General features: G+C 48.1%; 1 protein-coding gene across 1 annotated transcript in view; it reads left to right on the top strand.

Moving 5' to 3' along the window:
• LOC119944126 (phospholipase A and acyltransferase 5-like) overlaps nucleotides 1-23,616 on the top strand; it is a 31,483-nt gene extending 7,867 nt beyond the window's left edge. Inside the window, exons 3-6 of the mRNA XM_038765346.1 lie at nucleotides 1,344-1,495; nucleotides 4,223-4,491; nucleotides 7,135-7,216; nucleotides 23,134-23,616. Of these exons, the coding sequence (XP_038621274.1) occupies nucleotides 1,344-1,495; nucleotides 4,223-4,491; nucleotides 7,135-7,216; nucleotides 23,134-23,411 (781 nt within the window). The 3' untranslated portion in view covers nucleotides 23,412-23,616. The remainder of the gene's footprint in view (nucleotides 1-1,343; nucleotides 1,496-4,222; nucleotides 4,492-7,134; nucleotides 7,217-23,133) is intronic.
• The last annotated feature ends 2,501 nt before the right edge of the window (nucleotides 23,617-26,117 follow it).

Here is a 26,117-nt window from a genome sequence, read left to right as displayed (position 1 = left end):
CCCAAGCTTGTGCTCTTCCCACTGAGCCATGCTGCTTCTCTGAGTCTTGGGCTGCTCTCCTAGAGAGGTGCAGCAGTGTTTTTCCCTCCTCAGGGGGGCCGAGTGTCGGGATCTGGCCCCAACTGTGCATCAAAGATTGTATTGTTGCATTGCACTCTCCAAAGTGCTTAATACAGTGCTTTGAACACTGCTTACATCTACATCTCTGCCCCTGCTCTCTCCCCCTCCCTCCAGGCTCGCATCTCCTCCTGCCTTCAGGACATCTCCATCTGGATGTCTGCCCGCCACCTAAAGCTCAACATGTCGAAGACTGAACTCCTTGTCTTCCCTCCCAAACCTTGCCCGCTCCCTGACTTTCCCATCTCTGTTGACGACACTACCATCCTTCCCGTCTCACAAGCCCGCAACCTTGGTGTCATCCTCGACTCCGCTCTCTCATTCACCCCTCACATCCAAGCCGTCACCAAAACCTGCCGGTCTCAGCTCCGCAACATTGCCAAGATCCGCCCTTTCCTCTCCATCCATACCGCTACCCTGCTCGTTCAAGCTCTCATCCTATCCCGTCTGGACTACTGCATCAGCCTTCTCTCTGATCTCCCATCCTCGTGTCTCTCTCCACTTCAATCCATACTTCATGCTGCTGCCCGGCTTATCTTTGTCCAGAAACGCTCTGGGCATATTACCCCCCTCCTCAAAAATCTCCAGTGGCTACCAATCAATCTGCGCATCAGGCAGAAACTCCTCACCCTGGGCTTCAAGGCTGTCCATCACCTCGCTCCCTCCTACCTCACCTCCCTTCTCTCCTTCTCCAGCCCAGCCCGTACCTTCCGCTCCTCCGTCGCTAATCTCCTCACCGTACCTCGTTCTCGCCTGTCCCGCCGTCGACCCCCGGCCCACATCATCCCCCGTGCCTGGAATGCCCTCCCTCTGCCCATTCGCCAAGCTAGCTCTCTTCCTCCCTTCAAGGCCCTGCTGAGAGCTCATCTCCTCCAGGAGGCCTTCCCAGACTGAACCCCTTCCTTCCTCTCCCCCTCGTCCCCCTCTCCATGCCCCCATCTTACCTCCTTCCCTTCCCCACAGCACCTGTATATATGTATATATGTTTGTTCATATTTATTACTCTATTTATTTATTTTACTTGTACATATCTATTCTATTTATATTATTTTGTTAGTATGTTTGGTTTTGTTCTCTGTCTCCCCCTTTTAGACTGTGAGCCCAATGTTGGGTAGGGACTATCTCTATATGTTGCCAATTTGTACTTCCCAAGCGCTTAGTACAGTGCTCTGCACATAGTAAGCGCTCAATAAATATGATTGATTGATTGATTGCTTAATAAATAGGATCGACTGGCTGACTGACGCGAACACTGCCCCTTCTTTGGTCTTGCAGGAAGAGCCGAAACCCGGAGACCTGATTGAGATTTCCCGAGGGTGCTACTGTCACTGGGCCATCTACGTGGGCGGTGGCTATGTAGTTCACCTGGCTCCCCTGAGTAAGTACTGTCAACAAATTCATCCATCAGCGGTACTTACTGAGCGCTTTCTTTGTACTGAGCACTGTACTATGCTCTTGGGAGAGCGCAATGCAGTTGGAAGACATGATCCCTTGCCTCAAGGAGCTGACAGTCTAGCGGAAAAGATGACATTAAATTGATGATGAGCAGCAGCGTGGCTCAATGGAAAGAGCATGGGCTTGGGAGTCAGAGGTCATGGGTTCAAATCCCAGCTCCACCAATTGTCAGCTGTGTGACCTTGGGCAAGTAACTTCATTTCTCTGTGCCTCAGTTCCCTTGTCTGTAAAATGGGGATTAAGACTGTGAGCCCCATGTAGGACAACCTGATCATCTTGTATCTGCCCTAGCGCTTAGAACAGTGCTTTGCACATAGTAAGCACTTATCAAATGCCATTATTATTATTAAATTACACTGTAGGTAGGAGAAGCAACTGAATATAATAATAATAATAATAATATTAATGATCACATTTATTAAGCACTTACTATGTGCATATAGTACTATATACATATGTACAGGTGCTGTGGGGGAGGGAAGGAGGTAAGATGGGGGGATGGAGGGGGGGACGAGGGGGAGAGGAAGGAAGGGGCTCAGTTTAGGAAGGCCTCCTGGAGGAGGTGAGCTCTCAGTAGGGCCTTGAAGGGAGGAAGAGAGCTAGCTTGGCGGATGGGCAGAGGGAGGGCATTCCAGGCCTTACCCTCGGCTTTAAGGCACTCAGACAGCTCTCGCCTCCTTCCTCACCGCAGTGATCTACATCACAACCCAGCCTGCGCATTTTGTTACTCTAGTACCAACCTTCTTTCGGGACCTCCATCTCATCTATCCCACCGATGACCCCTTGCTCAAGTCTTCCCTCTGACCGGGAACTCCCTCTCCCTTCATATCCAACAGACCACCACTCTTCCCATCTTCAAAATCCCCCTAAAATCACATCTCCTCCAAGAGCCCTTTCCTGATGAATCCCTCAATTCCCTACTCTATTTACCCTTCCTTTGCCTTTCGGACTGAACCCTTCAAGCACTGTGATATTCACCCTACCGCCCAGCCCCACAACACTTCTGTACCTATCTTTAAACTCTGCTGGTTCCCTTCTATAGTTTCTTCCAATGTCTGTTTCCCCCACTAGATTGTAAGCTCCTTAAAGGCAGGGATCATGTCTATCACCTCGATTGTACAGTACTCTTCCAAAAGCTTAGTATAGTGCTTTGCATATGGTAACCCCTCAAGAAATACCAATGATTGATAAGTTCTGGAGATGGGGATGGGATATGGATGATGGATTGATTTTGGGGGTGGGGATGGGGTCAGTACTTAAGTGTTTTGGGGGGTAGGAGTGAATGCATGGGGGAGGCAATGGGGAGGAAAGATAGAGTGGAGGTTTGAGAGTGTAGACAGGGAAGACCTCCAAGAGTCTTTCCCAATTAAGCCCTTGTTTTCCCTGCCCCTTCTCCCTTCTGCATCATTTATGCACCTGGAACTGTGACTTTTGTGCATTTCATATTTGCCTCATCCTTAACCCCAGAGCCGCTTATGTACCTATGTATATCTGTAAATTATATTAAAGTCTCTCTCCCTCTTTACACTGTAAGCTCATTGTGGGCAGGGAACGTGTCTACCAACTCTACAGTTTAGGAGAAACAGAGTCGCCTAATGGTTAGAGCACGGGCCTGGGAGCCAGAAGCACCTCAGTTCTAAACCCAGCTCAACCACTTGTCTGCTGTGTGACCTTGGGCAAGTTACTCTGCTTCTCCGTGTCTCAGTTACCTCATCTATAAAATGGGGATTAAGACTGCGAGCCCCATGTAGGACATGGCCTGTGTCCCTTCAAGACCCTACTGAGAGCTCACCTCCTCCAGGAGGCCTTCCCAGACTGAGCCCCCTCCTTCCTCTCCCCCTCCTCCCCTTCTCCATCCTTCCCGCCTTACCTCCTTCCCTTCCCCACAGCACCTGTATACATGTATATATGTTTGTACATATTTATTACTCTAGTTATTTATTTATTTTACTTGTACATATCTATTCTATTTATTTTATTTTGTTAGTATGTTTGGTTTTGTTCTCTGTCTCCCCCTTTTAGACTGTGAGCCCACTGTTGGGTAGGGACTGTCTCTATATGTTGCCAACTTGTACTTCCCAAGCACTTAGTACAGTGCTCTGCACACAGTAAGCGCTCAATAAATATGATTGATTGATTGATTGAACCTGATTAGCTTGTATCTACCCCAGTGCTTAGAACAGTGCCTGGCACATAGTATGCGCTGAACAAATACCATAAAGAAGAAAACCAAACTCTGTTGCAATGTAATAATAATAATAATAATGGCATTTGTTAAGCACTTACTATGTGCAAAGCACTGTTCTAAGCGCTGGGGGAGATACAAAGTGATCAGGTTGTCCCACGTGGGGCTCCCAGTCTTAATCCCCATTTTACAGATGAGGTAACTGAGGCTCAGAGAAGTGAAGTGACTTGCCCAAGGTCACACAGCAGACATGTGGTGGAGCTGGGATCAGAACCCATGACCTCTGACTCCCAAGCCCGTGCTCTTTCCTCTGAGCCACGCTACTTCTCTTCCAACATACTGGTCCAAGCACTTAGCCCAGTACTCTGCATACAGTGAGCACTCAAGAAATATCGCTGACTGATAGATTGAAGCAACACTTGAGTGGGGGAAGTGACTCCATCGGCCTCTTTTTCTGTCCCGAAGGCAAGTTCCCCTGGGCTTGTTCCACGAGCATCATGTCTGCCCAGTTGGATAGAGCCGTGGTGAAGGGGGAACTGCTCCATAAGGTCGCTGGAAGGGACAAGTATCGGGTCAACAACAAACACGACGCTATTTACCAGCCGCTGCCTGTCACCGAAATCATCCGGAAAGCCAAGGAGCTGATGGGAAGAGAGGTCTGTTACGACCTCTTCAGTAAAAACTGTGAGCACTTTGTGAATGAACTGAGATATGGGGTGGCCAGGAGTGACCAGGTGCGTTCCCTGCTTTATAATAATAATAATACTAGTATTTGTAAACACTTACTATGTGTCCAACGCTGTACTAACTGCTGGGGTAGATACAAGCTATTCGGGTTGGACACAGTCCCTGTCAATCAATCAATCAATCAATCAATCAATTGTATTTATTGAGCGCTTACTGTGTGCAGAGCCCTGTACTAAGCGCTTGGGAAGTACAAGTTGGCAACATAGAGAGACAGTCCCTACCCAACAGCGGGCTCACAGTCTAGAAGGGGGAAGTCGCGTCGCGTCGCCGGGCCTCGGTTCCCTCATCTGGAAAATGAGGATTGAGACTGTGAGCCCCATGTGGGGCAGAGACTGTGTCCGACCTCGTGTGCTCGTACGGTGCCTGGCATCTAGTGAATGCTCAACAAATGTCACAATCAATCACTCAATCATTTGTATTTATTGAGCGCTTACTGTGTGCAGAGCACCGTACTAAGCGCTTGGGAAGTACAAGTTGGCAACATATAGAGACAGTCCCACATGGGACTCACACTTTTAATCGCCATTTTCCAGAGGAGGCCACTGAGGCCCAGAGAAGTGAGGTGACTTGCCCAAGGTCACACAGCAGACACACGGCCGAGCCGGGATTAGAACTCAATCCTTCTGACTCCCGAGCCTGGGCTCTACCCACTAGGCCGTGCTGCTTCTCTGGGATGTTAGGGGAGCGGGGAAAGAGTGGGATGGAAGGGAATGGGGGATGGAGGTCTGGGTGGTCCTTTTCAATCAATCAATCATTGCTATTTACTGAGCGTCTATTCGTTCAATAATATTTATTGAACACTTACTCTGTGCAGAGCACCGTCCTAAGCACTTGGAAGAGTACAATATGACAACAAACATGATTGGCCAATGCTCCTCTAGATTGTACATTCCTTGGGGCAGAGAATATGCCTACCAAATCTGTTATATTGAACTCTTCCAAGTGCTTAATACAGTCCTCCTTTTTAATGGTATTTGTTAAGGACTAATTGTCAGGCACTTTTCTAAGCTCTAAGCAAGTTAATCAGGTTGAATACAGTCCACGTCCTAAATGGTGGGGGCGTCACAGTTTTAATCCCCATTTTACAGATGAGGGAACTGAGGCACAGAGAAGCGACTAGCCCAAGGTCACACAGCAGACAAGAGGCAGAGCTTGAATTAGAATCCAGGTCCTTCTGACTCCCAGGATCATGTTCTAGCCATTAGGCCAGGCTGCTCTGCACACAATAATCAATCAATAGTATTTATTTAGCACTTGCAGCATGCAGAGCACTGTACTGTTAGGGAGAGTATGATATGATAAACGCTCAGTAAATGCATTGACTGACTGATTGCTTGCCAGTGGTCTCCTCCATTGACTAAGAGGTCTAAGTCATCTATAGTATTTCCAGAGCTGTGCCCATAAGCAGTGTGAGGGAGCAGAGAAGCAGCGTGGCTCAGTGGAGTCAGAGGTCATGGGTTCGAATCCCGGCTCCGCCAACTGTCAGCTGTGTGACTTTGGGCAAGTCACTTAATCAATCAATCAATCAATCATATTTATTGAGCGCTTACTGTGTGCAGAGAACTGTACTAAGCGCTTGGGAAGTACAAGTTGGCAGATAATAATGGCATTTTGTAAGCGCTTACTATGTGCAAAGCACTGTTCTAAGCGCTGGTGGGGGATACAAGGTGATCAGGTTGTCCCACGTGGGGCTCACAGTCACCATCCCCATTTTACAGATGAGGGAACTGAGGCTCAGAGAAGTTAAGTGACTTGCCCAAGGTCAAAAAGCAGACATGTGGTGGAGCAGGGATTCGAACCCATGACCTCAGACTCCAAAGCCCGGGCTCTTTCCACGGAGCCACTTAATTTCTCTGTGTCACAGTTCCCTCATCTGTAAAATGGGGATTAAAACTGTGAGCCCCCGTGGGACAACCTGATCACCTTGTAACCTCCCCAGCGCTTAGAACAGTGCTTTGCACATAGTAAGCGCTTAACAAATACCATCATCATCATCATCATCATCATCATCAGCTAGTTGGAAGGAGTAGGCTCAGGGTTGTGGGGCATGTACTGTGGCTTAGTGGATGGAGCCTGGGCAGCAGAAGGTCATGGGTTCTAATCCCTTATCCACTGCTGTGTGACCTTGGACAAGTCACTTCATTTTTCTGGGCCTCATCTGTAAAAAAATGGGGATTAAGAGTATGAGCCCAGTGTGGGACAGGGACTGTGTCTGACCTGATTAACTTGTATTTACCCCAGCGCTTAGAACAGTGCTTGGCATATAGTAAGCGTTTAAGTACCTTAATTATTATAGAGAAGGGTTGTGACTTAGTGGAAAGAGCACAGTCTTGGGAGTCAAAGGATGTGGGTTCTAATCCTGGTGCCGCCACTTGTCTGCTGTGTGACCTTGGGCAAGTCACTTAACTTCTCTGTACCTTGGTTACCTCACCTATAAAATGGGGATTAAAACTGTGAGTCCATGTAGGGCAATCTGATTAACCTGTATCTACCCAGCACTTAGAACGGTGTTTGACACATAGTAAGTGCTTAACAAATACTATCATTATGATCATTATTATTATTATTAATTATTATTTTGTAGTGAAAAGCACTGTTGGCTAATTAACCAGTCACCATTTCTTTTACAGGTCAGATATTTTGCCGTGATGGGAGCACCAATAGGAGTTGCCCTGTCAATGACAGCCTTGATTGGTGTGTTAGGGTCAAGAGGTAAACGTCAAAATCAGTTGACATCTATCCCCCAGGTGGAATTGGGATTTTTTAATGGCATTTGTTAAGCGCTTACTATGTGTCAGGCACTATGCTGCGTGACTCAGAGGAGCAGCGTGGCTTAGTGGAAAGAGCACGGGCTTGGGTGTCAGAGGTCATGGGTTCTAATCCCGACTCCACCACTTGTCAGCTGCGTGACTTTGGGCAAGTCACTTAAGTTTTCTGTGCCTCAGTTCCCTTATCTGTAAAATGGGGATTAAGACTATGAGCCCCACGTGGGACAACCTTGATTACCTTGTATCCCCCCAGTGCTTAGAACAGTGCTTGGCACATAGTAAGCGTTTAACAAATACCAACATTATTATTATTATGCTAAGCGCTGGAATAGATACAATCATTCATGCTTTCCTGCCTGGATTATTGCATTAGTTTCCTTGCTGATCTCCCAGCCTCCTGTCTCTCCCAACTCCAGTCCATACTTCACTCTGTTACCCTCTTTCTCTCTTTTTCCCCTCTATCTCTCTCCCCCCTTCTCTTCCCCCCCTTTCCCTCTCTTTCTTTCCCTCTCTCTCTTTCCCTCTCTCTCCCTCCCTCTCTCTCTCTCCCTCTCTTTCCCTCCCTCCCTCTCTCTTTCCCTCTTTCTCCCCCTCTCTTTCCCTCTCTCTCTTCTCCCCCCTCTTTCCTTCCCCCCCTTTCCTTCCCCCCTCTCTCCCTCTCTCTCCCCCTCCCTCTCTCCCTCTCTCTCCCCCTCATCTCTCTCTTTCCCTTTAGAGAAGCAGCGTTGCTCAGTGGAAAGAGCCCGGGCCTTGGAGTCAGAGGTCATGGGTTCAAATCCCGACTGCCATTTGTCAGCTGTGTGACTCTGGGCAAGTCACTTAACTTCTCTGTGCCTTAGTTCCCTCATCTGTAAAATGGGGATTAAGACTGTGAGCCCCCCGTGGGACAACCTGATCACCTTGTAACCTCCCCAGTGCTTAGAACAGTGCTTTGCACATAGTAAGCGCTTAATAAATGCCATTATTATTATTATTATTATTATTATTATTATTACCAGGATCATTTTTCTACAAAAACCTTCAGGACACGTCATCCCGCTCCTCAAAAGACTCCCATCCACCTCGGAGCAAACAAAAATTCCTCGCCATTGGTTTTAAAGCAACTTGCCCCCTTCCACCTCACCTTGTTACTCTCCTTCTACAAGTCAGCCCGCATACTTCACTCCTCTAATGCCAACCTACTCACTGTACCTCGATTTCATCTATCTCGCCACTGACCCCTAGCCCACATCCTGCCTCTGGCCTGGAACGTCCTCCCTCCTCAAATCTGATAGACAATTACTTTCCCCCCTTCAAAGCCTTATTGAAGGCACATCTCCTCCAAGAAGTCTTCCCAGACGAAGCACCCCCTTTCCCCTTGTCCAACTCCCATCTGCATCGCCCTGACTTGCTCCCTTTGTTCTTCCCCTCTCCCAGCCACACAGCACTTACGTACATATTTGTAATTTATTTATTTATATTGATGCCTGTCTCCCCCCACCCCTAGACTGAGCTCATATGGGCAGACAATATGTCTGTTTATTGTTGTATCGTGTTCTCCCAAGCACTTAGCACCGTGCTCTGCACAGAGTAAGCGCTTAATAAATACAATTTAATGAATGAATGAATACAAGTTAATCAGTTTAGACGCAGTCCAGCACCACTTGAGGCTTACAGTCTTAATCCCCATTTTACCATGAGGGAACTGAGGCATAGGGAAGTAGGGCAAGTGACTTGCCCAAGATCACACACGAGGCAAGTGTTTGGACCAGGATGAGAACCCAGGTCTTTCTAACTGCCAGGCCCTTGCTCTAGCCACTAGGCCATGCTGCTTCTCATCATTGCCATCATTTGCCTCTTTGGGATTGAGGAATTTGGGCCGGGCAGAGGTCATCCGAGGGCTGGCTTTGCATTTCCCGTGGGGATGACTCACACCCTGGACACCCTGGCCAGCTGTCCAAGGAAGGATCCAGGTGGAAGTTGGAGTTCGGAGAGGAGAGTGATGTCAGAGCGGTCATGTGTGGGAGGCAGGGACAGACGCCTCCAGGGAGGACAAGGTTATTAGACTGTAAGCTCATTGTGGTCAGGGAATATGTCTGTTTACTCTTCTATTGTACTCTCCCAAGTGCTTAGTACAGTGCTCTGCACATAGTAAGTGCTCGATAAATATGATTGAATGAATGAATGAGTGGTAGAGCACAAACAGCATCTATTGAGCCCTCACAGGGCGCAGAGCACTATTTTAGAGGCTTTGAGAAATTAAGACAAGACCCTGGCTTTGAAGAACTTCCTGCTTAAGGGGGAGGCCACTTGATGACAGAGAAATCAACCAATCAATGTGTCTAATCCCGGCTCTGCCACTTGTCAGCTGTGTGACTTTGGGCAAGTCACTTCCCTTCTCTGGGCCTCAGTTCCCTCACCTGTAAAATGGGGATTAAGACTGTGAGCCCCACGTGGGACAACCTGATTACCTTGAATCCTCCCTAGCGCTTAGAACAGCGCTTGGCATATAGTAAGCGCTTAACAAATACCATCATCATTATTATTATTATCAATGGAATTTATTGAGCACTTACTGTGTGCAGAGCACTATTCTAAGTGCTTAGGAAAGAAACGTACTCCAGAGTCAGTAGACGTGATGCCTGCTCGCAAGGAGCAGCGTGAGAAGCAGTGCGGCCTACTGGCTGGACCACGGGCTTGGGAGTCAGAAGGACCTGGGTTCTAATCCCGGCTCTGACACTTGTCTGCTGTGTCTCTGGGCAAATCGCTTAACTTCTTTGGGCCTCCATTCCCTCATCTGTAAAATGGGGATTAAGACCGCGAGCGCTGTGTGGGACATGGACCGTGTCCAACCTAATTAGCTTGTATCTACCCCAGCGCTCAGCACAGAGCCTGGCGCATAGTAAGTGCTTAACAAATACAATAAAAAGGCTCTCTTCCTAGTCTCCAGCTTCTCCCTGTTCAATCCATCTCCCACTCATCAGCCTCTTCCACCAACTGCCCCACCAACGTCCCTAATTCCCTCATCTGCGTCGCCCACCTACCTCTTTCTCCCCTTCCTAGAGCCTCATTAGTCAAACCAACCTCCTTCTGCTCCCTACTCCCGACTCACACCCCAAGTCATTGTCAAAGCCATTCTCCACACCTAGAAATAGCCCCAAATCCCTTTACCCAACTCACCCCTCCATATTCTCCCAAAAGCGCTAATAACCGCCTCCAGTGGGAAGCCTTCCTAAATTGCTATCACATGACTCTACATATTAAAAGCACAAGAGCGCAAGTGACAGATTCTATAAGCTATTTATAAGTAGCTGCGTGTGTGACCTTTTTAGTTGCTTTCATGTTCCTGTCGTTTGTTTTATGCCAGAGTTCATGGGTTCAAATCCCGGCTCCACCAATTGTCAGCTGTGTGACTTTGGGCAAGTCACTTCACTTCTCTGGGCCTCAGTTACCTCATTTGTAAAATGGGGATGAAGACTTGCCAACTTGTACTTCCCAAGCGCTTAGTACAGTGCTCTGCACACAGTAAGCGCTCAATAAATACGATTGATGATGATGATGATGAAGACTGTGAGCCCCCCGTGGGACAACCTGACCGCCTTGTAACCACCCCAGCGCTTAGAACAGTGCTTTGCACATAGTAAGCACTTAATAAATGCTATCATCATTATTTACTAAGCGTTTGGGAACCGATGCGCCATGGCTGGCTGGCAGTTCCCTGGGTTAGCAGGAAGGATCTCAAAATGGGGGTCCTCTAGACTGTAAGCTCATTGTGGGCAGGGAATGTGTCCACCGAATCTGTCGTCTTGTAATCAATCGGTTGTATTTACTGAGCGCTTATTGTATGCAGAGCACTGGAAGAGTACAATGCAACAGTTGGTAGACATGTTCCCTGCTCACAACATGCTTGTGCTTAGTAGTGTGGTCTGCACAAGTACAGTGCTCTGCACATAGTAAGCGCTCAATAAATACGATTGATGATGATGATGATGATGCACACAGTAAGCGCTCAATAAATACCACTGATTGATTGGCGACTTCAAAAATGTCTCCAAGTTTCCCTCCACCTCTCTCTGCAGGGCTGAAGATGTGGTGGTCCCAAATCCACCCCAAGAACCCATTCATTCATTCATTCAATCAATCATATTTATTGAGCGCTTACTGTGTACAGAGCACTGTACTAAGCGCACATCTGGTCCCAGAGTGGTGTTGTGGGAATGGGGGAGCCTGATTCCTGGATCCCTCCCCCCGTAGAGCTGTCATCAGAGCCCACTAGCCCACTCTGAGGATTCTGTCCTGGTTGCTGTCACTTCAGTCATGGTCCTGAGGGAAGATAGTGGATAGAGCATGCGTCTGGGAGCCAGAAGTTCATGGGTTCTAATCCTGACTCCGCCACTTGTCTGCTGGATGACATTGGGCAAGTCACTTCACTTCTCTGGGCCTCAGTGACCTCATCTGTAAAATGGGAATTGAGACTGTGAGCCCCAGGTGGGACAGAGACCGTGTCCAACTCGATTTGCTTGTATCCACCCCAGCACTTAGTACAGTGCCTGGCACATAGTAAGCGCTTAACAAGTACCATCGTCATTATTATTTTTCCGTGACTCAGTGAGCCCCTCCTCTCCCTACTAGCTCAGTCCCTTCCTGGCGTCTTGCTCACCCCCTTCCAGGCAGATGGAGAGGCTGCTGCCGGATGGGAGTTTGGAATGGGACCCAGACTGTGTGGAACGGGAGATGGATTCATGGGATTGTTGCTGCTCTCAACCTGTTAGGCCTGGGGTGTTCAGGATTATCCCTTCTTTACTAACATAGGTACGTGCATTATCCTGGACTTCGGCTTTCAGGAACACTGCTTAGAGAAGCAGCGTGGCTCAGTGGAAAAGAGCACGGGCTTTGGAGTCAGAAGTCATGGGTTCAAACCCCGGCTCCGCCAATTGTCAGCTGTGTGACTTTGGGCAAGTCACTTCACTTCTCTGTGTCTCAGTTACCTCATCTGTAAAATGGGGATTAAGACTGTGAGCCCCACGTGGGACAACCTGATCACCTTGTAACCTCCCCAGCGCTTAGAACAGTGCTTTGCACAGAGTAAGCGCTTAATAAATGCCATAAAAAAAGGAAAATACAATCTTCAAACAGATCCTCCCCTCAAGGGGCTTCCAAACTAAGAGGGAAGACAACAGAGAAACACCACTAGCTAACCATCAGAAATAACCAGCTAGAGCCTCCTGGTGCATTAGACTAATTGCTCTCCCCTTCTCATCTCCCACCCTCTGCTCACCCCTTCCCCATTCATTCATTCAATCATATTTATTGAGCGCTTACTGTGTGCAGAGCACTGCACTAAGCACTTGGGAAGTACAAGTGCCCCAGGCTCTGCTTAAGCCACCAGTCAGCGACAAAACTACGAGGTTTGAGAAGCTCTGAAATCTCACCTCACTTGTCTTATTCTGAGCCCAACTCTCTCTTTCCCCTATTCCTCACATATTTTAAGTAATAATAATAATGATGGCACAGTCTTCTAGACTGTGAGCCCACTGTTGGGCAGGGACCGTCTCTATTTGTTGCCAACTTGTACTACCCAAGCACTTAGTACAGTGCTCTGCACACAGTAAGTGCTCAATAAATATGATTGATTGATTGATTAAGGGCTTACTATGTGCCAAGCACTGTTCTAAGCGCTGGGGAGGATACAAGGTGATCAGGTTGTCCCACGGGGGGCTCACAGTCTTAACCCCCATTTTCCAGATGAGGGAACTGAGGCCCAGAGAAGTGAAGTGACTTGCCCAAAGTCACACAGCTGACAATTGGCGGAGCTGGGATTTGAACCTGTGACCTCTGACTCCCAAGCCCACGCTCTTTCCACTGAGCCACACTGAGTGTTTTCAATCTGCATGAAGGAAAAGCTTCTCTTCACCCAAAGCCAGCCTATTTCGGAAAGGTAGCCTATGGGGTGGAATGAGACCAAGATGAGGCAACTAAGCCCAAGTCTTGCAGCTTGCCTGTTATGCAGTGAGGGCAATAATAATAATAATAATGTTGGTATTTGTTAAGCACTTACTATGTGCAAGGCACTGTTCTAAGCGCTGGGGTAGATACAAGGTAATCAGGCTGTCCTGCGTGGGACTCACAGTCTTCATCCCCATTTTACAGATGAGGGAACTGAGGCCCAGAGAAGTTAAGTGACTTGCCCAAAGCCACACAGCTGACAAGTGGCAGAGCCGGGATTTGAACCCATGACCTCTGACTCCAAAGCCCGGGCTCTTTCCACTGAGCCACGCTGCTTCTCCTAAGGGCAAGGGCAACCCTAAGGGTTAAGGGCAAGTCACTTAACCTATCCCTGCTTCAGTCTCCCCATATAATAATAATAATGACGGTGTTTGTTAAGCACTTACTATGTGCCAGGCACTGTTCTAAGCGCTGGAGTAGATACAAGGTAATCAGATTGTCCCATGTGGGGCTCACAGGTTTCATTCCCTCCACATATCCACCGAGCTAGCTCTTTTCCTCCCTTCAAAGCCCTACTGAGAGCTCACCTCCTCCAGGAGGCCCTCCCAGACTGAGCCGCCTTTTTCCTCTCCTCCTCCCCATCCCTCCACCCCACCTCCTTCCCCTCCCCACAGCACCTGTATACATATTTGTACAGCTTTATTACTCTATTTTACTTGTACATATTTACTATTACCTCATTTGGAAAATGGGGATTAAGACTGTGAGCCCCATGTGGGACAACGTGATTACCTTGTGTCTACCCAGTGCTTAGAACAGTGCTTGGCACATAGTAAGCATTTATGCATTTAGTTTTAATTCTATTTGTTCTGACGATTTTGACACCTGTCTCCATGATTTGTTTTGTTGTCTGTCTCCCCCATCTAGATCGTGAGCCCGTTGTTGGGTAGGGACCGTTCTCTATATGTTGCTGACTTGTACTCCCTAAGTGCTTAGTACAGTGCTCTGCACACAGTAAGCGCTCATTAAATGTGATTGAATGAATGAATGAATCCCCATTTTACAGATGAGGGACTGAGGCACAGAGAAGTGGCTTGCCCAAGGTCACACAATTGACAAGTGGCGGAGGCGGGATTAGAACCCACGTTCTCTGACTCCCAAGCCCAGGCTCTTTCCACTGACCCACGCTGCTTCTCTAATGCAAAATGGGGATAATAATCCCTGACTTTCCTACTTCACAGAGATGTCAGGAGGACTAAAATGACCCAAGTCACGTGAGAGAGTACAAGCTCTACACGAAATCAAACTATTATTAGAAAGGTTCACTTGGTCCCCTCTGCTGGTACGAAGAAAATCTCCCTGCTTCATAGGGAGCCTAGTCAATCAATCAGTGACATTTATTGAGCATTTTCTGCATGCAGGGCACTGTACTAAATGCTTGAGAGCAGGGAATGGGTCTGTTTATCATTATATTGTAATAATAATAATAATAATGATGGCATTTATTAAGCGCTAACTATGTGCAAAGCACTGTTCTAAGCGCTGAACAGTACTCTCCCAAGCACTTAGTACAGTGCTTGGCACACAGTAAGCACTCAATAAATGTGATTAATTAACGAATGAGTGAACGAATGAATGATTATTATTATTATTTTGGTATCTGTTAAGTGCTTACTATGTGCCAGGCATTGTACTAAGCGCTGAGGTGGTGGCTCAGTGGAAAGAGCCCGGGCTTTGGAGTCAGAGATCATCAGTTCAAATCCCGGCTCCACCACTTGTCAGCTGTGTGACCTTGGGCAAGTCACTTAACTTCTCTGTGCCTCAGTTACCTCATCTGTAAAATGGGGATAAAGACTGTGAGCCCCACATGGGACAAGCTGATCACCTTGTAACCTCCCCAGTGCTTAGAACAGTGTTTTGCACGTAGTAAGCGCTTAATAAATGCCATTATTATTATTATTATTATTATTATATTGTACTCTCATTCATTCATTCATGGTGTAATGGATAGAGCATGGACCTGGGAGTCAGAAGGTCATGGGTTCTAATCCCAGCTCTGCCCCTTGTCTGCTGTGTGACCTTGGGCAAGTCACTTAACTTCTCTGTGCCTCAGTTACCTCATCTGTAAAATGGGGATAAAGACTGTGAGCCCCACATGGGACAACCTGATCACCTTGTAACCTCCCCAGGGCTTAGAACAGTGCTTTGCACATAGTAAGTGCTTAATAAATGTCATTATTATTATTATCATTATTATTATTATTATTACAAGCAAATCGGGTTGGACACAGTCCCTGTCCCTCATGAGGCTCACAGTCTCAATCCGCATTTTACAGATGAGGTCGCTGAGGCCCAGAGAAGTGAAGTGACTTGCCCAAGGTCACACAGCAGACAAGGGGCAGAGCCGGGATTAGAACTCATGACCTTCTGACTCCCAGGTCCATGCTCTATCCATTACACCATGAATGAATGAATGAGAGTACAATATAATAATAATAATAATAATAATAATGGCATTTATTAAGCACTTACTATGTGCAAAGCACTGTTCTAAGCACTGGGGAGGTTACAAGGTGATCAGGTTGTCCCACGGGGGGCTCACAATCTTCATCCCCATTTTCCAGATGAGGGAACTGGGGCACAGAGAAGTGAAGTGACTTGCCCAAAGTCACACAGCTGACAATTGGCGGAGCTGGGGTTTGAACCCATGACCTCGGACTCCAAAGCCCGGGCTCTTTCCACTGAGCCACGCTGCTTCTCTACACAATAATATAATTGTGGTACTTGTTAAGAGCTTATATGTGCCAGGCACCATTCTAAGCACTGGGGTGGATACAAGCAAATTGGGTGGGACGCCATCCCTGTCATTCATTCATTCATTCAATCGCATTTATTGAGCGCTTACTGTGTGCAGAGCACTGTACTAAGCCCTTGGGAAGTACAAGTTGGCAACATCTAGAGACGGTCCCTACCCAACAGCGGGCTCACAGTCTAGAAGGGGTAGACAGACAACAAAACAAAACATGTGGTCAGGTGTCAAGTCATCAGAACAAATAGAAATAAAGCTAGATGCACATCATTAACAAAATAAATAGAATAGAAAATATGTGCAAGTAAAATAGAGTAATAAATCTGTACAAACATATATACAGGTGCTGTGAGGAGGGGAAGGAGGTAGGGCGGGGGAATGGGGAGGGGGAGAGAAAAAAGGGGGCTCAGTCTGGGAAGGCCTCCTGGAGGAGGAGAGTGCTCAGTAGGGCTTTGAAGGGACTGTAACAGACGCTTTCCCTGCCCTTAGTGGTTTTGAAGGTGGAGAGTGTGGTGGCCTGGCATATATGCAGGAGGAGGGAATTCCAGGCTAGGAAAACTGCATCTTACACTGCAGAAGTCAGTTGGGCGCTAAGTGTTAATGGCTAATATGGAAGGTCTTACTGAAACTTGATGGGGATGTATTGAAACTCACCACACCATTTCCATACACTCATCGTCCCTCTTGCCCTTCTTCCCTACTATCCCTGACTAAGTCCTACTCTCCTCTTCTCCCCCTCCCTTCCACGCTGCTCTTACTTGTTCCTTCATTCATCCTCCCCCGATCCCCACAGTATATCTCTGTATATATCTATAATTTATTTATGTATTTATTTCTATTAATGTCTGTCTCCCCCTCTAGACTGTGAGCTTGCTGTGGGCAGGAATGTGTCATCCTCCCCCCATCCCCACAGTGTATATCTCTGTATATATCTATAATTTATTTATGTATTTATTTATTTCTATTAATGTCTGTCTCCCCCTCTAGACTGTGAGCTGGCTGTGGGCAGGAATATGTCTGTCACTATATAGTACTCTCCCAAGCACTTAGTACAGTGCTTTGTGCACAGTAAGCACTCAATAAATATGACTGAATGAATGATTACTCAAGGCCCTTCCACCTGGAGACAACAATGGACTGGGGCCAGAACCTGCTGGTTGTCTCCCAATTCATCCTTCAATCATATTTATAGAGAAGCAGCGTGGCTCAGTGGAAAGAGCATGGGCTTTGGAGTCAGAGGTCATGGGTTCAAATCCCAGCTCCACCAATTGTCAGCTGTGTGACCTTGGGGAAGTCACTTAACTTCTCTGGGCCTCAGTTACCTCATCTGTAAAATGGGGATTAAGACTGTGAGCCCCCCGTGGGACAACCTGATCACCTTGTAACCTCCCCAGTGCTTAGAACAGTGCTTTGTACAGAGTAAGCGCTTAATAAATGCCATTATTATTATTATTATTTATTGAGTGCTTCCTGTGTGCAAGGCACTGTATTAAAGGCTTGAGGGAGTATGACAATGAGCAGACACATTCTTTGCCCACAACGAGCTCACAGTCTAGAGGGGGAGATGGATATTAATATAAATAAATTATAGGGCCTGGGGCCAGAATGGCTGGTCATCCTCCCAACAGATCCATCCTGTGGGTGACAATGAGGGCCTGGCATTAGAGTCAGCCACCCTCCGCGGCCCGAGGCGGCAAATCCCCAGCTGGGGAAGGGTTTAGCCTCATTAATCCTCCTCCGACTGCCATCCGGGTCCTCCCGGCAGCAGCAGGTCCAGCTCTGGAGCCACAGGACATGGTTGACCACAAGTAGCTCAGACCACACTCGCCAGCTACTCTCCCAGGGGCTCCTCTCTCTGGTGGATTTCTGTTTTGGGTTGGGCTCATTGTGCCTGGGCACTGGAGCCTGGGAATCCTGGAGAGGCTCCACCAGCTCAACTGCTACTTCAGAGCAAGCAGCAACCCCACAGGTGAGTAACGCACTGGCACGTGCCAGTCTCTTCCTCTGTGGGCACACCAGGGCTGGGCAGCGCTGGCCTGACCCAACCCTTCCCAGTCCTTCCTAGACTGAGCCCCCTTTTTCCTCTCCTCCCCATCCCCTCCCTCTGCCCTACCTCCTTCCCCTCCCCACAGCACTGGCATATATTTGTACAGATTTATTACTCTATTTTACTTGCACGTATTTACTATTTACTTTGTTAATGATGTGCATATAGCTATAGTTCTGTTTGTTCTGATGATTTTGACACCCGTCTACGTGTTTTGTTTTGTCGTCTGTCTCCCCCTTCTAGACTGTGAGCCTGTTGTTGAGTAGGGACCGTCTCTAGATGTTGCCAACTTGTACTTCCCAAGTGCTTAGTGCAGTAAGCTCTCAATAAATACGATTGAAAGAATGAAGGAATGAATGAATGAATGACCCTTATTAGCATGTATGTGTCGTGAGTCCCCCCCGGGGTGAGTTGTGTGGGGCTCATCCTGGTTACACCTGGAAGGGTGGAGGAAAAAGGCTGCCATCCATCAATCAATCAATCATACGTATTGAGCACTTACTATGTGCAGAGCACTGTACTAAGTGCTTCAGAGAGCACAATACAACTAGGTAAAGGGAAGGCTGCGGCAGAGAGGTTCTGGGAAGGAACTCAGGCTGGAGAAGTCCGCATTCCTGCTTTAGATTATAACATCGTTGTGGGCAGAATGTGTCTGTTTTTTGTTATATTGTACTCTCCTAAGTGCTTAGTACAGTGCTCTGCACACAGTAAGGGCTCAATAAATACTATTGAATGAATAGTTGTGGAAGGGAGGCAGCCGTGGGATTGAAGCCAGCAAAACTCCCAGGGCCGTACAGCTGAGAGAGACTCTTGGCTACTGGACTCCATTTTTGTCCACGAGGCTCTTCTGATTTCCACCTGGGGCACTGGGGCTGCCCTGACTGTAGAGTTATAATCCCTGGGGTCTTTTTGAGCCACTTGCCTGGGAACTGTTGTTTGCTGCTACTCAACTCTTCCCAGGCAAGACGACAGTGAAGCAGCATGGCGAAGTGGATACAGCACCAGCCTGGGAGTCAGAACGTCATGGGTTCTAATCCTGGCACTTCCACCTGTCTGCGGTGTGACCTTGGGCAAGTCATTTCTTTGAATGAATGAAGCAGCGTGGCTCAGTGGAAAAGAGCATGGGCTTCGGAGTCGGAGGTCATGGGTTCAAATCCTGGCTTCACCAATTGGGCAAGTCACTTAATTTCTCTGTGCCTCAGTTACCTCATCTGTAAAATGGGGATTAAGACTGTGAGCCCCCCATGGGACAACCTGATCACCTCGTAACCTCCCCAGCACTTAGAACAGTGCTTTACACATAGTAAGTGCTTAATAAATGTCATTATTATTATTATTCTCTGCACCTCAGTTCCCTCATCTGTAAAACATGATTGGGAATGTGAGCCTCATGTGGCACAAGGATTGTGTCCAACCCAATTATCTTGCATCCACCCCAGCACTTAGTCTAGTGCCTGGCTCATAGTCAACGCTTAACACATAGTGAAGCAGCGTGGCTCACTGGGAAGAGCACAAGTTTTGGAGTCAGAGGTCATGGGTTCAAATCCTGGCTCCGCCAACTGTCAGCTGTGTGACTCTGGGCAAGTCACTTCACTTCTCTGTGCCTCAGTTACCTCATCTGTAAAATGGGGATTAAAACTGCGAGCCCCCCGTGGGACCTGATCACCTTGTAACCTCCCCAGCACTTAGAACAGTGCTTTGCACATAGTAAGTGCTTAACAAATACCATCATCATCATCAACGCATACCACAATTATTCTCTGGGCCTCAGTTGCCTCATCTGTAAAATGGGGATTGAGACTGTGAGCCCCATGTAGGACAGGGACAGTGTCCAACTCAATTTGTTCGTATCCACCCCAGCGCTTAGTACAGTGCCTGGCACATAGTAAGCAATAAATACTATCACTGTTATTATGAATGGGGCTGAAGGAGAGCCAGCTAAACCACATCAAAAGGCAGTGTCTGCTCTCCAGCTTGCTGCCGTACAGGTCAGGGTCAGCGAGGGTCAGTGGGGCTAAATTCAGGCTGCAGCAATTCCCAAGTCTCCAGACGGACCACTGGATTCGTGGGGATCACCACCCACCTCAGTAGGGCCTGTTTGAGGCCTCAGAGAAGGGGATGGTGGCAATCAATCAATCAATCATATTTATTGAGCGCTTACTGTGTGCAGAGCACTGTACTAAGCGCTTGGGAAGTACAAGTTGGCAACATATAGAGACAGTCCCTACCCAACAGTGGGCTCACAGTCTAAAGTGGCAGCTTCAAGGAGAATGTTTCTGAGCCAGAGGACGGAGCTCTCATCTTAGGGAGTGGGTAAGAGGATTTAGAGCTGAGAAAGGGCAACTGAGATTTGTTCCCTGGAGGGGTCAGGGCCAGGCTGCTCTAAGGCAGAGGATGCTGAGAAAAGGATCATGATGATGTTGATCCTTAAGGGATGAAAGTGGACCCCTGGCCTGTTGGAGAGAGCACTCACTGGCTTGGGAGTCCGAGGCCTGAACTCTGCATCATGACCAAGGCCAAAGTCACTTCCTTTCTCCATTCCTGTCAATTCAATCCCAGCTTCCCCACCTCCACCACCTTTCCAACTAAATCATCTTGGAGAAGCAGTATGGCATACTGGATAGACCATGGGCCCGGGAGTCAGAAGAACATGAGTTGCCATTTGTCTATTTCTTAGGCAAGTCACGTCACTTCTCTGTGCCTCAGCTACCTCATCTGTAAAATGGGGAATAAGACTGTGAGTCCTATACAGGACAGGGACTGAGTCCAACCCAATTTGCTTGTATCCACCAAGCGCTTAGTACAGTGCCTGGCACATAGTAAGCACTTAACATATACCATCATTATTATTACTGTTATTATTATTCTGGCTCCACCACTTGTCTTCCATGGGACCTTGGGGAAGTCACTTCACCTCTCCGTGCTTCGGTGACCTCATCTGTAAAATGGGGATTGAGATTGTGAGCCTCAAGTGGGACAGGGGCTGGGCCCAACTCGATTTGCTCATATCCACCCCAGCACTTAGTACAGTGCCTGGCACATAGTAAACACTTAACAAATACCATCATTATTATTATTATTGACTTTGTCAGCCTGCCTCAGACCCCTCAGCATATAGGGAGTGTATGAACCATTATGTAGATCAAAGCTGCCCAGGGGGAAAATAAGGTACTTGTCTGTTCCCCAGTTCCCTTGCCCCACCATTACCTGACCTTGAAATCGAACCAGCAAGCGGGAAAAGGGGTGAGGAGACAAAGTCAGATGAGCAGGAGCTGGGCGGAAGTTGGGGAAGATCCCACAGGCGAGCTCAATCTACCAGTCACATTAAATAACATTTCCAACGGATCTCTGCCCCACCACATGGGCAGGATGAACAAGGTGATAGGTAATTACCGTCACCAATAAACTGAGCACCTCCAGAATGGAAAGACTAGAGTATGCTGGGAAATCTTTGCCTGCCAGCTTCTGAGTCCCAAGCAGCAGTTCCCCCGAAGGTCCCTAGAACCGAGCTGGTCCCAAGAAAGTCTGTTCTTTTTGGTTTTTTGGGGTTTTTTTATGGTATTTGTTTAGCATTCATTATGTGCCAGGCACTTTAATAAATGGTGGAGTAGTTACCAGCTAATCAGGTTGGACACAGTCCCTGTCCCACATAGGTTTTACAGTCTTAATCCCCATTTTACAGATGAGGGAACTGAAGCCCAGAAAAGTGAAGTGGCGTGCCTGAGATCACACAGCAGACAAGTAGCTGAGTGGGGATTAGAACCCAGATCCTTCTGACTCCAAGGCCTGTGCTCTATCGTCTAGGCCACACTGCTTCTTGTCCTAGGTAAACCTGGCCTGCTGGTCACCAGATTCCATGGGGAAGAAAATAGCTGGGGATAGGGAAAGGGGAAAGGGAAGGAAGAGCCAGGAAGAGGTCTCTGGGTGCCATTTTGCCCCCTCTAGGACCAGCCCGAAACCCCAAGAGTTTCTGGGCTAGAGAAGCCTGGAAAGGACTCACCTCTATGAGGGAATACTTTCAGTCCTCTCCATCATCTTTGGCCAAAATCCAGTGACCCAGCCCCTGAGGCAAAGGGGAGGGGGCTGCTCCAGGCTCAGCTTGTTCCCACTCCAATTGCCCTTGGCTATTTTGGGCCTCAGAATCTCGGAGCAGGTTTCAGTCAGTCCTAAAGGGGCCAGAGACCAGGGACCCTATAGACCAAGTTCGACAGAAGGAAAGTTTGCCCATTCAAACCCACATAACTTAAATAAGTCTTTGCAAAGTCATTTAAATACTCAGGTCTGTTTTGAGTCAGTCCTAAAGGGGCCAGAGACCAGGGACCCTATAGACCAAGTTCGACAGAAGGAAAGTTTGCCCATTCAAACCCGCACAACTTAAATAAGTCTTTGCAAAGTCATTTAAATACTCAGGTCTATTTGGCCAATGTTGTTTAAGCCTACAATAGCGGTGAAGCCCAGTCACGGCTGGATATGGTTTGCAGCTTCACAAAGGGAGGTTAGAACATCTCCTTCCCATCTGACTTCCTGCTTCTCCATTGGCCGGGCCCACTCCTCTAATAATAATAATAATAATAGTACTTGTTAAGTGCTTACTATGTGCCAAGCACTGTTCTAAGTGCTCTGGTAGATACAAGTCAAGCAGGTCGGATGCAATCACTGTCCCACATGGGGATCACATTCTTGGTCTCCATTTTACAGATAACTGAGGCCCAGAGAAGTGAAGTAACTTGGCTAACTTGGCTAAGCAGACATGTGGTGGAGCCGGGATTAGAAAGAAACCAGGTCTTTCTGACGCCCAGGCTTGTGCTCTATCCTAGACTCTAAGTTTGCTGTGGACAGGGAATGTGTCTGTTTATTGTCTCCCCCTTCTAGACTGTGAGCCCGTTGTTGGGTAGGGACCGTCTCTATATGTTGCCAACTTGTACTTCCCAAGCACTTAGTACAGTGCTCTGCACACAGTAAGCGCTCAATAAATATGATTAAATGAATGAATTGCTATACTGTACTCTCTTAAGCACTTAGTACAGTGCTCTGTACACAGTGAGAGCTCATTAAATTCGATTGACTTACTGATTCCCAGCAGCCATGTCCAAGGAGCAAATGGAGTCCATGGTGCGTTCGGTGGAGGCGCTGCCCGCCGAGGCGGAGCAGCTGAAAAATCGCTGCAGGCAGCAGGACGAGGACATCAGGCTGATGATGGAGGATCTGAAGCGGGAGAATCAGGAGCTGGTTCAGCGGTTCCAGCAGGCCGAGCGGGAGATGGAGGAGATGAAGAGAGTTCTGGGAGAGCTGATGGACACTAAGATGACCTTTGACGCCCGGGCAAGGCAGGTGCGCAAGCTCAGCAAGCAGCTGTGAGGGCTCTCCTCATCCAGAGGGGCAGGAGGCCGATTCGTGCTGTGTAATTTGTGCTGCTTAATTTGTGCTGGCACCTCTGGGGTTGGCGATCCACCACAGCCCGGGGCCCTCTGGGGTTGGCCATCCACCTGGGCCTGGGCCCTCCTGGGGTTGGCGATCCATCTGGAAGCTTCAGAATTTCCTTCATAATAAATAAAGCACTGCATTGGCTGCCGTCCTGAGTCCCTTCTTACCGCTCCCCCCTATTCACTAGAGAGTTAAAGACCCCAAGGAGAAGGCAGTTTCCCTCCGTAGTGCCCCTCTTTGGCTGATCACGGGTGCCCGGAAAAGACACTCAGAAACAATAGCGGAACGTGTCTGCAGCAAAAATGCCTCAGACTCGGCATGTCTGAGGTGAGTGGTGGCAGGTTGGTGATTCTAAAGGGGTTAGAGAGCTGGAGATGGAGGGTCAGCCTTCTCCAAGATGCTCTCTGGCCTGCTACACCCCGGGCTTGGGGAAGCCATTTTCTAGAGGGAAAAACCGGGATCCAGAGCCTGGAAGCTCTCCCACAGAGTCTCAGTGAACGGGAGCCTGTCGGCCCTGGGCTCCATCCCTGTCCACACTGCCCATCTCCGACACGCCCACTCGGACAGGTACACCAAGGGGGTCACCAGAATTTCTCTGTAGAGGCTGCTTAGTTAAGGGTCCTCATGCGAACTCTCCTTTTTCTTCGATAAAGATCTCCAGAGGTCCTACCTGTATCTGGCCCACTGTCTTCTAGCCCCAAGTGTTGGGTTTTGGGTTTTTTTTGTATCTGTTAAGTTCTTATTAATAATAATAATGATATTTGTTAAGCGCTTACTACGTGCCAAGCACTGTTCTAATCACTGGAGGAGGGGAATACAAGGTAATCAGGTTGTCCCACGTGGGGCTCAGAGTCTTAATTCCCATTTTACAGATGAGGGAACTGAGGCACAGAGAAGTTAAGTGACTTGCCCAAAGTCACACAGCTGACATGTGGCGGAGCTGGAATGCACATAGTAACCACTTAAGTACCACAGCTGTTATTATTATTATTTTGTGCCAGGCCCTGCACTAAGTGCTGGGGTACATCCAAATTAATCAGTTTGAACACAGCCCTTGTCCCACATCAGGCTTAGAGACTTAATCCCCATTTTACAGATGAGGTAATCGAGGCACAGAGAAGTGACTTGCCCAAGGTCACACAACAGACAAGTGGCAGAGGTAGGATTAGAACCCAGGTCCTTCTGACTCCCAGGCCCACACTCTCCATAATAGGCCACACTGCTTCTCAATGATGCTGTTTGACAATCAATCAATCGTATTTATTGAGTGCTTACTGTGTACAGAGCACTGTACTAAGTGCTTGGGAAGTACAAGTTGGTAACTAGCAAGTGACAATAGCCCAAGGGTGGGAAGAGTTTGCTTGTCGCCTGTGGAGAGTAAGGGCCTGCGGGTCAAGAGAACTGGCTTCTAATTTTACCTCCAACCCTTGCCTGCTGAGTGACCTTGGTGTCATCCTTGACTCCATTCTCTCATTCACCCCATACATCCAATCCATCACCAAAACCGGCTGGTCTCAGCTCCGCAACATTGCCAAGATCCGCCTTTCCTCTCTATCCAAACCACTACCCTGCTCGTTCAATCTCTCACCCTATCCCGACTGAATTATTGCCTCAGCCTCCTTTCTGATCTCCCATGCTCCTGCTGCCCGGATTATCTTTCTACAGAAACACTCTGGCCATGTCGCTTCCCTCCTCAAAAAAATCCAGTGGTTGCCTATTAACTTTAGCATCAAGCAAAAACTCCTCACTATTGGCTTCAAAGCTCTCCATCACCTCGCTCCCTCTTACCTCACCTCCCTTCTCTAGCCCAGCCCGCACACTCCGATCCTCTGCCGCCGCTAACCTCCTCACTGGGCCTCATTCTGGCCTGTCCTAATAATAATAACGGTGGTATTTGTTAAGCGCTTACTATGTGTCAAGCACTATTCTAAGTGCTGGGGTAGATACAAAGTAATCAGGTTGTCCCATGTGGGGCTCACAGTCTTTATCCCCATTTTGCAGATAAGGGATCTGAGGCTCATTGAAGTTAAGTGACTTGCCCAAGGTCACACAGCTGACAGGTGGCAGAGCTGGGACTAGAACCCATGACCTCTGGCTCTCCTACTTCTGGCCTGGAACACCCTCCTCCTCACATCCACCAAACTAGCTCTCCTCCCCTCTTCAAAGCCTTTTTGAGAGCTCACCTCTTCCAGGAGGCCTTCCCAGACTGAGCTCTCCTTTTCCTCTGCTCCTCTTCCTCCCCGTCGCCCCTATTCCCTCGATCTGCCCTACCCCCTTCCCCGCCCGCAGCACTTGTATATATTTGTACATATTTATTATTCTATTTATTTTATTAATGATGTGTATATATCTATAATTCTATTTATCTATTTTGATGCTATTGATGTCTATCTACTCATTTTGTTTGGTTGTCTGTCTCCCTCTTCTAGACTGTGAGCCCACTGTTGGGTAGGGATCGCCTCTATTGCCAAATTGTACTTTCCAAGCCCTTAGTACAGTCCTCTACACACGCTAAGCGCTCACTAAATATGACTGAATGAATGACCTTGAGCCAGTCACCTGTTTTTTTGGTGCCTCAGTTTCCTCATCTGTAAAATGGGAACCGGATACTTTTTCTCCCTTCCCCTTAGACCATGAGGC

The sequence above is a fragment of the Tachyglossus aculeatus genome, chromosome 22 (assembly GCF_015852505.1).
Source record: "Tachyglossus aculeatus isolate mTacAcu1 chromosome 22, mTacAcu1.pri, whole genome shotgun sequence".
NCBI classification, from domain to species: domain Eukaryota; kingdom Metazoa; phylum Chordata; class Mammalia; order Monotremata; family Tachyglossidae; genus Tachyglossus; species Tachyglossus aculeatus.
This window is presented reverse-complemented; position numbering and strand designations above follow the sequence as displayed.